At 46.7% G+C, this 14,100-nt stretch overlaps 1 protein-coding gene across 1 annotated transcript in view; it reads right to left on the reverse strand.

The window, feature by feature from the left end:
- Positions 1-14,100, reverse strand: part of PFKP (phosphofructokinase, platelet) — a 63,772-nt gene that overhangs the window by 37,880 nt on the left and 11,792 nt on the right. The window contains exon 2 of the mRNA XM_006758149.2: positions 12,777-12,850. Coding sequence (XP_006758212.1) covers positions 12,777-12,850 — 74 coding nt within the window. The remainder of the gene's footprint in view (positions 1-12,776; positions 12,851-14,100) is intronic.

Below are 14,100 nucleotides of genomic sequence, written 5' to 3' on the forward strand. Positions count from 1 at the left end.
CACTCTGAGATTTGAACACTAAATGCTGGCAGTCACTCGATATAGTCTGAAGTCAAGAGCACCGTGCTGATGGCATGAGGACCACGTCACAGGCCCCACAGGAAGCATGCAGCTGGGGGCTAGCACTGTCCTCGTTATTGCTCACCAGCCAAGGTTCCCGTGGAAAGGGAGGTAGTGCATGGACCGAGGTCACCTGCCTTTCATGCAGTAGCTTAAGAAACTCAACCAACCTTGGAATGCACCTGCATGGCAGGGGAGGAGCCGGGCAGGAGGAGTTTAGCATGAACATCCGCCCATCAGCTACCAGAGAGACAGTGAACTGGACATTGGAGCATCTCTGTGACTATTTTTAGACAGACATTTCGTGGGTGAGTAGCTTTCCCTTTAAGGAAGTTAAAATGCAGAAACAGTTATGTGTAAGCCCTCCAGGCGAGGAGACATGCGATTCTGGTCACCTTGCTTGGTTGGCCTTCAGGGAACTGTTGGGAGAGGTGGAGGTGGTGACAGGAGGGGTGAGAAAGGGATGCACAACCAGATTGAGTCCCCAGACGTCAACCCTGACATTCTAACTGGTTCTTGGTCCCTTCGGGGAACATAAGCACCCATCCTTGCCCACAGGGTCCAAGGCACAGGTGGAACCAGATCTCCAACCCCCTTGGGGAGGGGTGGCTGACAGGTCTCCCTGCACTGCCCTCCTTGGAAAAGGCGGAGGATTTTTGTGTTGCTGTTGTTTTGTTTGGACACAACATAACATTTCTCACTTTAAAAACTGCGACCAAAGTCCTGGCCAGCGTGGCTAGGTTGGTTGGAGCATCATCCTGTATACTGAAAGGTCGTGGGTTTGGTTCTCGGGCAGCGCACATATCCAGATTGTGAGTGCATATGGGAGGCAGCCAATAGATATTTCTCTCTCACATGGATCTTTCTCTCTCTCCCTCTCACTTCCTCTCTCTCTAAAATCAATAAAACATATTCTCGGGCGAGGGTTAAAAATAAAAATAAAAACTGACAGCAGGTGGCACATCATATCTGCGAAGAGAAATAATGAGCCCCATGGCAGAGAGAGGGTTTCTGTTAGGAAGGAGGAAATGATGCCAATCTAGTAACTGACAATTAAAACTTATTTATTAGTGTGTAAGTCAGGCCATCATGATCAGTGTCCCAGCCCAGTGCAGCTTGGATTACATGTGGTTATTCAAGCTTGCAAGGAAGGGAGGGAGGAAGGGAGGGGGAGAGGGAGAGGGAAGGAGATAGGGAGGAGGGAGGGGAGAGGGAGGGGGAGGAAAAGAAAAACAGTCTGCAGAGAGCCCCAGTAAGAAAGCCACTCACTGAGCGGGACCCTGAGCCAGCCTGGGAAAGCCAGATGGCTGGCTCCTGAGGCTGTCCCAATGCCCTTCTTCAACAATGGGGAATTCTGACTCTCTCACAGGTAGAACGCCTCCTTTTTAACACCAAGAAGAGCGGCTGCGGACAGTGATGGGCACTGTTCCCAGCCTCTCCTCAATGCTGGGAGGACAGGGGCAGGCGAGGCCTCTGACACTCACCAGCGCCCTCCCTGAGTGCCCAGCTGTCCAGGTATTTCAGAGGGAAGGCTTTTCCGGGAGTCACATCTGAAGAGCAGCAATGATAATGATTTCCGGAGTCTGCAGAAGCCCCTTTAGCCAATGGGATTCTGAGCCCATGTATTACACTAAATCACAAGACAGCGCCTGCAGGTCACTTAGGGCTCCCCCGCCTTGTCTGTCTGATCCGCCCAAGCCCAGGGCAGGCCTCCCCAGTGCAGTCTTCTGCAAAGACATGTAATGTGCTTGCCCTCGCCGTCGCCAATTAGGTAAAGGCACTTACTTGTACTTTTCTAAAGGGAAAATGTCTTAGCCTCAAAGGTAAACAAAAAATCAACAACTGGCTCAGTAAGTGGAAAGATCGGCTTAACTGCACCCCACCCCGCCGGTCCCCGAAGGGCGCCCAAGGGCTCGGCAGGCAGCACACATAGTGCTGCCCCAGATTCACCGCTCGCCCAGCCAGATAGAACAAATCGGTGCCAGTCCTTCAGCAGAAACACCCGTGTTTTTGGATTGATACACTTTCCATACATTTTCGGCTCAAGAAGAAAACCCCAACCCCTTCATTTCAATAATTAATGCTGATTGTTTTGGTGTGTGGGTCACTTTAAAAACTCTAGCTAGACTTAAAAACTAGACCATAAATGGCCCTGCCCGGGTGGCTCAGTTGTTTGGAGCATTGTCCTGTACACAAAAAGGTTGCAGGTTCGATCCCTGGTTGGGGCATATATGGGAGGCAATAGATCGATGTTTCTCTTTCACATCGATGTTTTTCTCTCTCTCTCTCTCCTTCTATCTAAAATCAATAAACATATCCTTGGGTGAGGGAGGATTACAAAACAACAACACAAAACAAACAAAAAACTGGACTATAAAAGGATAAAGATGTTGGATAATTACTGAATGATGTTTTAAAAAATAAAACCAAACATCTCCTAAATTTGAACCCAAATAGATCTGGGGCAGTGGACCCCCAGCAGGAAGAGTTGGCTCAGGAGGGACACCTGAGTGTCTATAGACATTCCTGACTGTGGGGTGTGTGTGTGGCGAGAGGGGGGAGTAGTCCTGGCTCCTCAGGGCAGAGGCAGGGATGTTCTAAGCCAGCGGTCGCCAACCAGTGGTCACAGACCACCAGTGAGGTGGTCCTTGAGGTCCAAAAGGTTGGCGACTGCTGTGTAAGCAACCTGCCCTTCATGACACCCCACCACCACCACCCCCATCATCCCCTACAAATGCCAATAGCACGCTGGTGAGTGGTGTAGAAGGCAACCCTGTCCGTTAGCGCAGGACCCCGACAGCAGAACCCGTGGACACAGCTGCAGCTCTGAGAGGGATTTTAGAGAAGTGAATGCAGATGAGAGCCCCCATCCTCCAGATTCTGTGCCTGGAGGAAACCAATGGAGTCAAAGGCACACACATCACACCCCACCCCGCAGCCCCACACCCCCTTTGCCCAGCTTGTGCTCAACACTTTCCAAGTGCAGGAAGGTAAATAAGATTTCCACTGGACAGATGAGGAAACAGGGCCAGAAGGTTAGTTTATTTATCCCCTGACATGACACTGGGATGTGTATGTGGGTTCATAATCACATCCCAAAACTCGTGCGGTGGCAGATGTGCCAGAACTGGAACTCTAAGCACCACAGACAGTGTAGCATGTGTGGGCTGGCGCTGTCTCGAGGGGAGTCGCCTCCTCCCATTTGAGGGACAGTCATAGGGTGGGCAAGAAAGGATTGCACGCAGCGTCACTCAGGTTTGCTGCCCAAATGACTTGGGAAAAACTGGCAGATTTAGACATGTTTTAGAATAGCAGATACAGGTTCATTACATCTCTCAAGGAGAGATGATGACACCCAAATGATTTCAATTCAATGAGATAATACTGACCACCAGTGCGAAGTCCTGTGGGTCTGAGGGGGGACTGGGTGAGCCCCTAGGGAGGGCGGACACTGAAACCCCTTCCGCTCACTAGAAGTTCTCTCTCTTTAAGAGTGGGGGGAGGGGTGTCACGAGAAGCATTGCATCACCTCTAGACAGGCGATTCCAGTGCAAGTGCTTCTATCTGCAAGCTGTGCCCTTTCCCCTCCATATCCAAGGACGTCAAAGACCTGATCACTCCTAGGGCCAAGTCACACTCGCTGCAATCAGTGGGACGCCCTGGGACACCCTCCATCAAAGGTGCCAATTACCAATAAAACAGTTAGTATGAAAATTAGAACCATGGCATCTTCCCTATGGAGTAACTGTAGAATGTCCTGGATTTCCCTAGCGGAGATGGGGCTGCTCAGACTCAGGCCTCCTCACTGCCCCCTGCTGGAAGGGACAGGAAGCAGAGGGGACCTCCTGCAGAAAGGACTTGAAGAATTCAGCCCCCACAAGTCATAGGAGGAAGACCCCTTTACCTATGAGGGAAGTGGACCCTGCAGCCCTCCTGTCCTAGTTGAGAATGGAGAGAACAAACTGCTTTTCTATATCACGACTCCTCCAAAGGAGCTCAAATGTTTGCAGACATGGGCACCCCAGATGATGTGTTCCATCTCAATGAGACTGTTTTGAAATGTGGGAGTCTGGTAGATACTGGTCGGGATAAATCTAAATATCTCCAGAACACAGACAGACAGCCACAAGTCAGAGTGCCAATAAAAAACAAACAGATTTCCAGTCAAGGTGGCAGTGTAGGTAAATGCTGTGCTCACCTCCTCCCACAACCATAACAAAATACAACCAAATTATAGAAAAACCATCATTGATAAACTCCTAAAGTCTAGCTACCAGAAGGCCTCTAACTAAGGATTTAAAAAAGAAGCCATGTGGAGACTGGTAGGAGGGGTAGAGATTCGGAACAGGCTGGTCCCACACCCGTGTATGATTAAAAATCGGAGGGATATCTCAGCTGCAGAGGTGGCCCCTGAGGAGTGAGAGCACCCAGCCCCAGGGTTCCAGTGCTGGGAAAGAGGTCCCATTACTTCTGGCTGTGAAAACGATTTGAGATTGTGATTGAGTGGGACAGAGAGCTGCTGGAGTCCCAAGCATTCCTCTTAAAGGGCCAAAGCACAGACTCACTGGCTCACATATTCACTCGCTCTGAGCTCCAGCACGGTAGCGGCTCCAAGAACACCAGATACATACAGGAAGAACTGAATTCACTAGCTTTGGGACGAGGGCTGGAGGAGCAGGGGTTGAGGCAGCTCTCTCCGGTGTTGTTGAGTCCTCCTGCCATTCAGCTGCAGGTGGGCACAAAATCTGAGCTCTTCAGTAACCTAGCTAACACCATTAGCCCCACCTTGGTGACACCCTGAGGCCGCACCCCACCCACCTTGCACACTCACCAGAACCTCTTTCAGTGGCCTTTCCACAAAAGCAACCTTCCTGGACTCAGACCATGGACTTTCCTAAAATCTCTTAAAGGTCCACAAACCCCAACCAAGCAGTGGCTGGTTTAGGGGAGCCCTGTACCTCTTGCTAAGCAGCTTGAACCCACCACTAGAGGCAACCAGTCTAAACAAGCCTGGCATAAGTTGTGGCCAGTGTTGGCCTGTAATAAAGCTTCAGCTAAGAGGCCACAAGCACAATTGGTGGCTGGCCTCAACTCACATCACGAGGTCCACCAAAGGGTCTCAATTGGAGCACTACTGTCAGTCGGCCTTGGTTGACCGCATAGCAACTCCCAAATACCTCCAAGCCCAGCACAAGTGCCAAACAAATGAAAATGACTTTGTAGTTCCAACCGAGAGCCCCAAGCCAGGCACAAGTGGTGGCTGACCTTAACCTGCACTGGAGCCTCTCTTAAGAAGCTCCAGAACTAACACACCTGGTAGCCAGCTTTTGACCACATCAGAGCACCACCCAACCAGCTCCACAAATGACACACACAAGGGGTGGACTTGGCTAGCACAGAGAGCTCTGATAAAGTGACTCCCACTCTGTGGGGTCGGGCCCTGCACAACAACTCATCCACTGTAGTCATGGGCAGCCCTAATAGCCAGTCTGCCTGAAGGTCAATGCAACACAGACATGCCCATAGCAATCAAGGCTAAACTATACATGAAACCCACACAAAGGCAACCCTGGAGCACATGGCTCAGGTGATCAGACAGACTCACCATTGAGCCCCACAGAATGCCTACTAAATAAGGGCATTCTGCTAAGACAGGGAGATGTAGCAGTTCTGCCTAATACAAAGAAATAAACACAGGGACTCAGCCAAAACAAGGAGCCAAAGAAGCATCCCCCAAATGAAAGAACAGGACACAACTCCAGACTCCAGAAAAAAACTAAATGAAATTGAGGCAAGTAATCTATCAGTTATAGTTTAACATAGTTACAGGGATACTCAATGAACTTAGCAGTAAATAATCTCAGTGAGAATTTACATAAAGAAACCAGAAATAAGAATACAATAACTGAAATGAATCTACTGCACATTAGATGAAACAGAGGACTAAATCAGAGGTTTGGAAGACAAGGTAGCAGAAAACACCCAATCAGAACAAAGAGAAGAAAAAATGTTTTAAATAATGAAAGTTTATGGGACCTCTGGGACAACATCAGGCATCTATAATAATAAAAGCCTAATATGCTTATTAGACTGGACAGCTGAATGACCTTCTGGACATCATTCTGGACATCCTTCTGGACAAAGCTGCGGTGGCAGGGGCCAAGGCAGAGGCAGTTAAGGGCAATCAAGCATGCATGCAGAGTGGTTAGGGGCAATCAGGCAGGCAAGCAGTTAGGGGCATCAGGCAAGCAGGTGAGTGGTTAGGGGTGATCAGGCAGGCAGGCGAGTGATTAGGGGTGGTCAGGCAGGCAGGCAAGCAGTTAGGGGCATCAGACAGGCAGGCAGGAAGAGTGGCTAGGGGTGGTGAGGCATGCAGGCAGAGGGGTTGGGGTGATGAAGCAGGCAGGCAGAGCAGTTAGGCGATCAGGCAGGCAGGCAGGTGAGCAGTTAGGATCCAGGGGTCCTGGATTGTGAGAGGGATGTTCTGGATTGCGAGAGGGTGCAGGCCGGGCTGCACGAATTTCATGCACTGGGCCTCTAATTAAACTATAATACACTGAAGAACAAAACTGAAGATACAAATAAATGGACTGTACTCATTGATAAGAAGAATTAAGATTGTTAAAATGTCCATATTACCCAAAGTAATCCACAGATTCAAAACTCCAATGGCATTATTCACAGAACTGGAAGAAATAATCTTAAAATTTATATGGAACCACAAAATATCCTGAATGGCCAGAGCAATCTTGAGAAAGAAAAACACAGTTGGACATGTCATGCTACCTGATAGCAAACTATACAAGGTCATAATCACTGAAACAGCATGGTACTCACCAACAAAATGAAGAGAGAGCTCACTGTATGGGAGAACATATTTGACAATGATACATCTGATAAAGGGTTAATATCCAAAATATATAAGGAACTCATACAACTTAACAAAAGGAAGACAATCAATCTATAAAAAATAGGCAAAGGACCTAAATAGACACTTCTCCAAAGAGGACATACAGATGGCCAAGAGACATATGAAAAAAAAAACACAAAACTCAAAGTCACTTATGATTAAATTAGGACGACAATGTGGTATCACCTCACACCTGTCAGAGTGGCTATCATCAACAAATCAAGGAATAACAAGTGCTGGCGAGGATGTGGAGAAAAGGGAACTCTACTACACTGCTGGTGGGAATGCAGACTGGTGCCGCTACTGTGGAAAACAGTATGGTGTTTCCTCAAAAAATTAAATATGAAACTGTCATTTGACCCAGTAATCCCACTTCTAGCAATATATCCTAAGAAACCCAAATCACCAAACAGAAAGAATGTATGGCCCTGGCCAGTTTGGCTCGGTGGATAGAGCATCGGCCTGTGAACTGAAGGGTCCCGGGTTCAATTCCGGTCAAGGGCACATACCCCAGTTGCAGGCTCTATCCTCACCCCAGTGGGGGCACATGCAGGAGGCAACCAATGGATGTCTCTCTCTCACATCCATGCTTCTCTTTCTCTGTTTCTTCCCCTCCCTTCCACTCTAAAGAAATCAATAGAAAAATATCCTTAGGTGAGGATTAACGACCAACAACAACAAAGTGATTTGGGGAAAATTAGACAGATACATGCAAAAATAGACTTCTTTCTTACACCATTATAGTCATGTTTATTGTTATAAACTCAAAGTGTATTAACTTAAATGTAAGACCCAAAACCATAAATCTCCTAGACAAAAATGTCCTAGATGAAAACAAAGGCAGTAAACTCTTTGACATTGCTCTTAGCAATATTTTTTGCATATGTCTCCCCAGACAAAGAAAACAAAAGAAAAAAATAAATGGAATTACAAAATTTTTGCAGAGCAAAGGAAATCATCAACAACATGAAAAGATAACTTACTAAATGGAAGAAGATATTCACCAGTGATACATCTGATAAGGGGCCAATATTAAAAATATATAAGGAATTCATACAATGTTACACCCAAAACACAAACAATCCAATTAGGAAATGGGCAGAAGACTTGAATAGATACTTCTTCAAAGAGGACATACAGATGACCAATAGCCATGAAAAGATGCTCAACATCACTAATCATCAGAAAAATGCAAATGAAAACTACAATGACATACTACCTAATACCTTCAGAATGGCTATCTATAATAATAAAAGCGTAATATGCTAATTAGGCCAGATGTCTTTCAGGATGAAACTGGGGCTGCAAGGGAAGCCTGGGTCCCAGGTGCCTGCCAGCGGCCAGGGTGAAGCCGTGTTCCAGGTGCCTGCCAGCAGCCAGAGGGAAACCAAGGTCCTGGGTGCCAGAGGGAAGCCGGTGCCGGCAGCTGGGGAAGGAAGGCCTACTCTAGCATGAACTTTGTGAATTGGGCCTCGAGTCACTAATAAACCAGTAAGTGCTGATGAGGATGGGAAGAGAAGGGAACCCTTGTGCACTATTGGGAATGTAAATTGGTGCAATCACTATGGAAAACAGTATGGAGGTTCCTCAAAAGGTTAAATATAGAACTACCGTATGACCCAACAATTCCACTTCTGGGTATTTATCTGAAGAAACTCAAAACACTAACCCAAAAAGACATATGCACCCCTATGTTCAGTTGTAGCATTATTTACAATAGCCAAGATATAGAAGGAACCTAAGTACCTATTGATAGAGAAATGGATAAGAAAGATGTGGTACAGCAGGGATAAATGGTGGTGGAAGGAAACTTGAGTTGGAATGGTGAACACAAAATACAGTACACAGATGATGTATTATAGAATTGCCCATCTGGAACCTATATAATTTTATTAACCAGTCACCCCAAAATTCAATAAATAATAAACATAAGTAAAATTAAAAAGATGTGGTATCTATGCATATAAAAGCCTAAGCGATCGTTATGACTGAATGGCCAGAACAACCAGAATGACCAGTCGGCCAGTTACTATGATGTGCACTGACCAGCAAGGGGCAGACGCTCAATAGAGGAGCTGCCCCCTGGTGGTCAGTGAGCTCCCACAGCAGGAGCGCCACTCAGCCAGAAGCCAGGCTCACTGTTGGTGAGTGCAGCTGCGGCAGCAGGAGCCTCTCGCACCTCTGCAGCAGCAGTGGCAGGAGCAGTGGGGCCAGGATGAGTGGCAGCAGCACAGTGCCTGGCCCCAGCTAGGGCTCCTCCCCAGCTGCCTGCTGCTTCAGCATTGCTACATCCCCCAGGGGATGTCGGATTGCAGGTTTCGCCCAATCCGCGCAGGCTTGGCAGGGATCACCCGAAACTGGCAGTCTGACATCCCCCAAGGGGTCCCAGATTGTAATAGGGCACAGGCCAGGCTGAGGAATCCCGTGCACAAATCTGTGCACTGGGCCTCTAGTATATATACAATGAATATTACTCAACCATAAAAAAGACTGTAATCTTGTCATTTGTGACAACACGGATGAAGCTAGAGCAGCGGTTCTCAACCTGTGGGTCGCGACCCCTTTGGCAGTCAAACGACCCTTTCACAGGGGTCGCCTAAGACCATTCTGCGTATCAGATATTTACATTACGATTCATAACAGTAGCAACATTACAGTTATGAAGTAGCAATGAAATTAATTTTATGGTTGGGACACAACATGAGGAACTGTATTTAAAGGGCCAGAAGGTTGAGAACCACTGGCCTAGAGGGTATTATGCTGAGTGAAATAAGTCAGACAGAGAAAGACAAATACCATATTATTTGACTTATATGTGGAATCTAAAAATAAAAATAAATGAACAAGCTATAAAAAACAAACTCATAGATACAGAGAACATTTTGATTGTTTTGTGGTATAGGAGGAGGGCTGGGAGATGGGTAAAAAAGATGAAGGAATTAAGAAGTACAAATTGCCAGTTATAAAAATGGTCACAGAGATGTCGTGTACAGCACAGGGAATAATATTGTAATAACTATGTATCATGTCAGTTTGTAATAGGTTTATCAAGGTGATCATTTTCAAGTTATATAAATGTCTAACCACTGTGTTGTACACCTGAAACTAATATAATATTTTCTGTCAATAATGATTGAAAAAAATATTAAAAATAAATCACACGCAACAAAACTCTTAAAATCTGACGATCAGGTCCAGTACTCAAATATTGGACAGGCACAGCCATCAGCTCTAGCCCCATCAAATTACCGGCATTCAAACCAACCAATACAGATTTGGCCTTTGGTTTAATGCAGGTTTCTGGACCTCAGCATTACTGACATTTAGGCAAGATAATTCCTTGTTGGGGGTTGTCCTGTGCATTGTGCAATGTTGCGCAGCATCCCTGGCCTCCACCCTTCATAACAGGACAATCAAAATGTCTCCAGCCAGGCTGGTGTTGCTCAGTGGTTGATTCCTGGTCAGGGCACAATCTGGAGTTGCAGGCTCAGTCCCTAGTAGGGGGCATGCAGGAGGCAGCCAATCAATGTCTCTCATCATTAATGTTTCTATCCCTGTCTCCCTCTCCCTTCCTCTTGAAATGAATAAAAACATAAAAAAAAAGTCTCCAGAAATTTTTTGGGCGGGGGGGTGCTTGATGTGGGATTTGAGCTCTGTTCACAGAAAACTGTCCAGGAGGATGAGTCAGTTTTTTTAAGCACAAAATAACTGAAATGACTTCCTTCCCTTCCCTGCACACACTGCAAAGTCATCATGAAGACCAAGTGCGTCCTGTGGGGAGCATCTCTGGCTCAGCACGGCCGCAGCATCACCGGGGAAGGCCACAAACACTGAAGGAGCAGCAGCCAGTGCTATCAAAGGTTTTGGGGGGAGCATGCTGTACACCACAAGTCTAAGTAAATTCGTCTTCAGCAAAGCTGAAAAAATTTTGTTAATTAGAACAAGAAGCTGACCTGAGGGTACTCCAACCCCTCAGAGGTTTTTAAAGCCACGTTCACATGTTAGGAATTGCCATCAGGGAGGTATGGAGTCTTCTCTACAGTTCAAAGGCAGAATGCAATGCCCTCTCCTCCCCAAAATAAAATAAAAGGGCAGAGGAAGCTGGGCACATGCATGCACGCTCTTCAGCAGAAGCGGAACAGTCATCTGAGTGCAAACTCAAACATCAAAGGGAGGGGAGCCGGCAAAGTGGTGCCCGTGGCCCTGTGTCTCATGTGCTCATTCCACATCAGTGAACAGGAGACAGCGGCCGCCGGGCCAGGGCCTGAACAAACATCCACAAGGGCAATTTGACCCTCAACACATTCAAATGGAAAATGACAGAACAATAATAGTCTGGAACTGCTTTGATGGGACCCACCGTTTGAACACAACCCCGAACCCACAGAACCACAATGTAGAAAAGCAAACCAAAGTGTGGGAGGAAACATCTTTGCAGCAAACGATAAATGGTTATCCAGACCAATGAGCAGAGACCATGGGAGTCACGTCACAAAAGGAGAAAATGACTTTAGTAAAGGGTCACTCCAGTGAGTCAGAGGAGGGCCACACACACAGAACCAGTGGGTTTGGTACCACTTTTGGAGGTCGCATGGGGGTGCAGAGTGGACTGGGACAAGCTTCAGAAACTACTGGTGAGACACACTGGGACCCAGTATGAGGGCCGGGTCTTCCAATTCAGTCAGTGCCTTGGGATCACAATAATAATACACAGCATAGAAGAGCCTCACATATTAATATGGAACTTGTTATGCTATGATAGTTGAGAAATGGGCAGGGACCCAAATAGTCCAGTGGTTGGCAAAGGAACGACCGAGTAAACAAAGGGCCAGATAAATGTTGAGACATCAACGTGATAGAATATTATATAGACATTTAAAGCAATAGTTGTGGGATGTACATGGCATATAGAGTGCAATGGTAGGTAGAAAATGTACTATACAAAATTCCTTTGCTGTAATTTTAGTAATGCACATATTTCCTCCCAGTCTCTCCCATATATAACATTGGGAAGAATCAGCATAAAACACTAGCAGTGATACTGAAGGAATTAAGTTATTTAAAAATATATTCTCTTCTTTCCTTTTTATAAGCTTTATTATGTTTTATAAATTTAAAATCTAAACATAACTTGCAGTTTTTCTCGTAATTTCTAAATAAATCATGTGCTCCAAACTATATTGACACCTTCTACCCAAACACCACCCATCCCTAGATCGCCAGGACTGCTGCTGGATTTCGGAGGCCTCAGTGTGAAAAAACGGATAAACAGTAGGAATTGGGCTTTACATTAAGGATGAAAAGCTCAAAGCGGTCATGAAGGAGGAGGTGAAAAATAGATAATTTCATCAGCAACGTCAATAAAATTTCATCAGTGGCCTTAAATACAAAACAAGTCATGCCATTTTATGAAAATTTATCCCAATTATCTTAATGTTTATTCGAATTCAATCCCATTTTAAGTGATTCTACATATATCAATTCTATAAGGAATTAGAGCTACAAATACAACCAGTTTGAGATCATTAATCTTGCAAGACCAGTTGACATCAAAATGGAATTTCGTGCCTTCCACCCCTTGCTCCCCAAAACAAATCTCACAGAGGCACATCTGGACCAAGAAGCACATCCTCCCAGGTAAGCTCTGGTGGGACTGGGCTCCCCTGCGGGCCCTTAGCATGCAGTCACTGCTGGCCCTGGGTTTCAGTCAGCAGGGCCTGACCCCAGGAGGTGTGAGAGCTCTGGGCGAGTGCAAGGCACAGATACCTGGGAGCCAGAGAAGGTAGGACTGCCGTGGGACACTGACCTCATAGATGAAGTACACCTTGGCCCCCGTGTAGATCCCCATGCGCACGACAGCACGGACAGCAGCATTCATACCTGGCAAGGACAGGACAGCAGTTAGAGAAGAGACAGGCATGCACTGGCCGCGACCACAGGGAATTGTGACCTCTCAGAAGGCTCCTGGATGAAAGATGGGCCTGACACACTGCATCCGGGATAGCATCAGGATCTTGGGGAAACGCAGAGCAGAGGGCTGGGCATTTGCAAGCTCATCCACAGGTAAACATCCTTGGAGAAACGCCTGGTGCACGTTTAATTAGAGTATCTCTGCTCAGCCACCAGCTGCCTTGATTCCCTACAAACCTGCAGGCAACTCCTTCCAGTTCAAAACAACACAAGGGACAGGTGTTTATTTATAGTTTGCCAAATTCAAAGAAAATAGTACTAAAAAGGACCAGCAGTCTGGGAGTTGAGGAGGAGGTGAAAAATAGACAATTTCATCACCAGCGTAAAAAATATTTCATCAGTGGCCTTAAATACAAAACAAGTCATGCCATTTTATGAAAAAAATAAATAAATAAACCAATATTCTGTAAATAACACCTGACCAAGATAGACCTGGGACAGGAAAGAGATGTCCCGCCCCTGGCTCACACCTGTGAAGGTTTATTCATTTACTAGAGGCCAGTGCATGAAATTCATGCACTGGGGGGTGGGGGAGTGAGGGAGGGGAGTGTCCCTCAGCCCAGCCTGCACCCTGCACCCTCTCTAATCTGGGACCCCACAGGAATTGGACCTAAACTGCCAGTCAAACATGCCTCTCACAATCCGGGACTGCTGGCTCCCAACTGCTCGCCTGCCTGCCTGGCTGATTGCCCCTAACCACTGCCTGCCAGCCAAGTCACCCACTAACCACTCCCCTGCCAGCCTGATCAATGCCTAACTGCTCCCCTGCCGGCCTGATTGCCCTCAACTGCCCTCCCTTGCAGGCCTGGTCATTCCTAACTGTCCTCTCCTACTGGCCTGATCACCCACAACTGCCCTCCCCTGCTGGCCATCTTGTGGTGGCCATCTTGTGATGACATGGGCATGGCCATCTTGTGACACATGGGGGCGGCCATCTTGTGAGGGATGATGGTCACTTTGCATATTACCGCTTTATTATATAGGATTTTTTTTTATGATCTTTGTTTTTTTAAAATTTTATTTTATTTTATTGATTAAGGTATTACATATGTGTCCTTATCTCCCCATTGCCACTTAACCCCCCACTCATGCCCTCACCCCCCTGTTGTCTGTGTCCATTGGTTAGGCTTATATGCATGCATACAAGTCCTTTGGTTGAT

This window comes from Myotis davidii, unplaced genomic scaffold (assembly GCF_000327345.1).
Source record: "Myotis davidii unplaced genomic scaffold, ASM32734v1 scaffold194, whole genome shotgun sequence".
Classification (NCBI taxonomy): Eukaryota; Metazoa; Chordata; class Mammalia; order Chiroptera; family Vespertilionidae; genus Myotis; species Myotis davidii.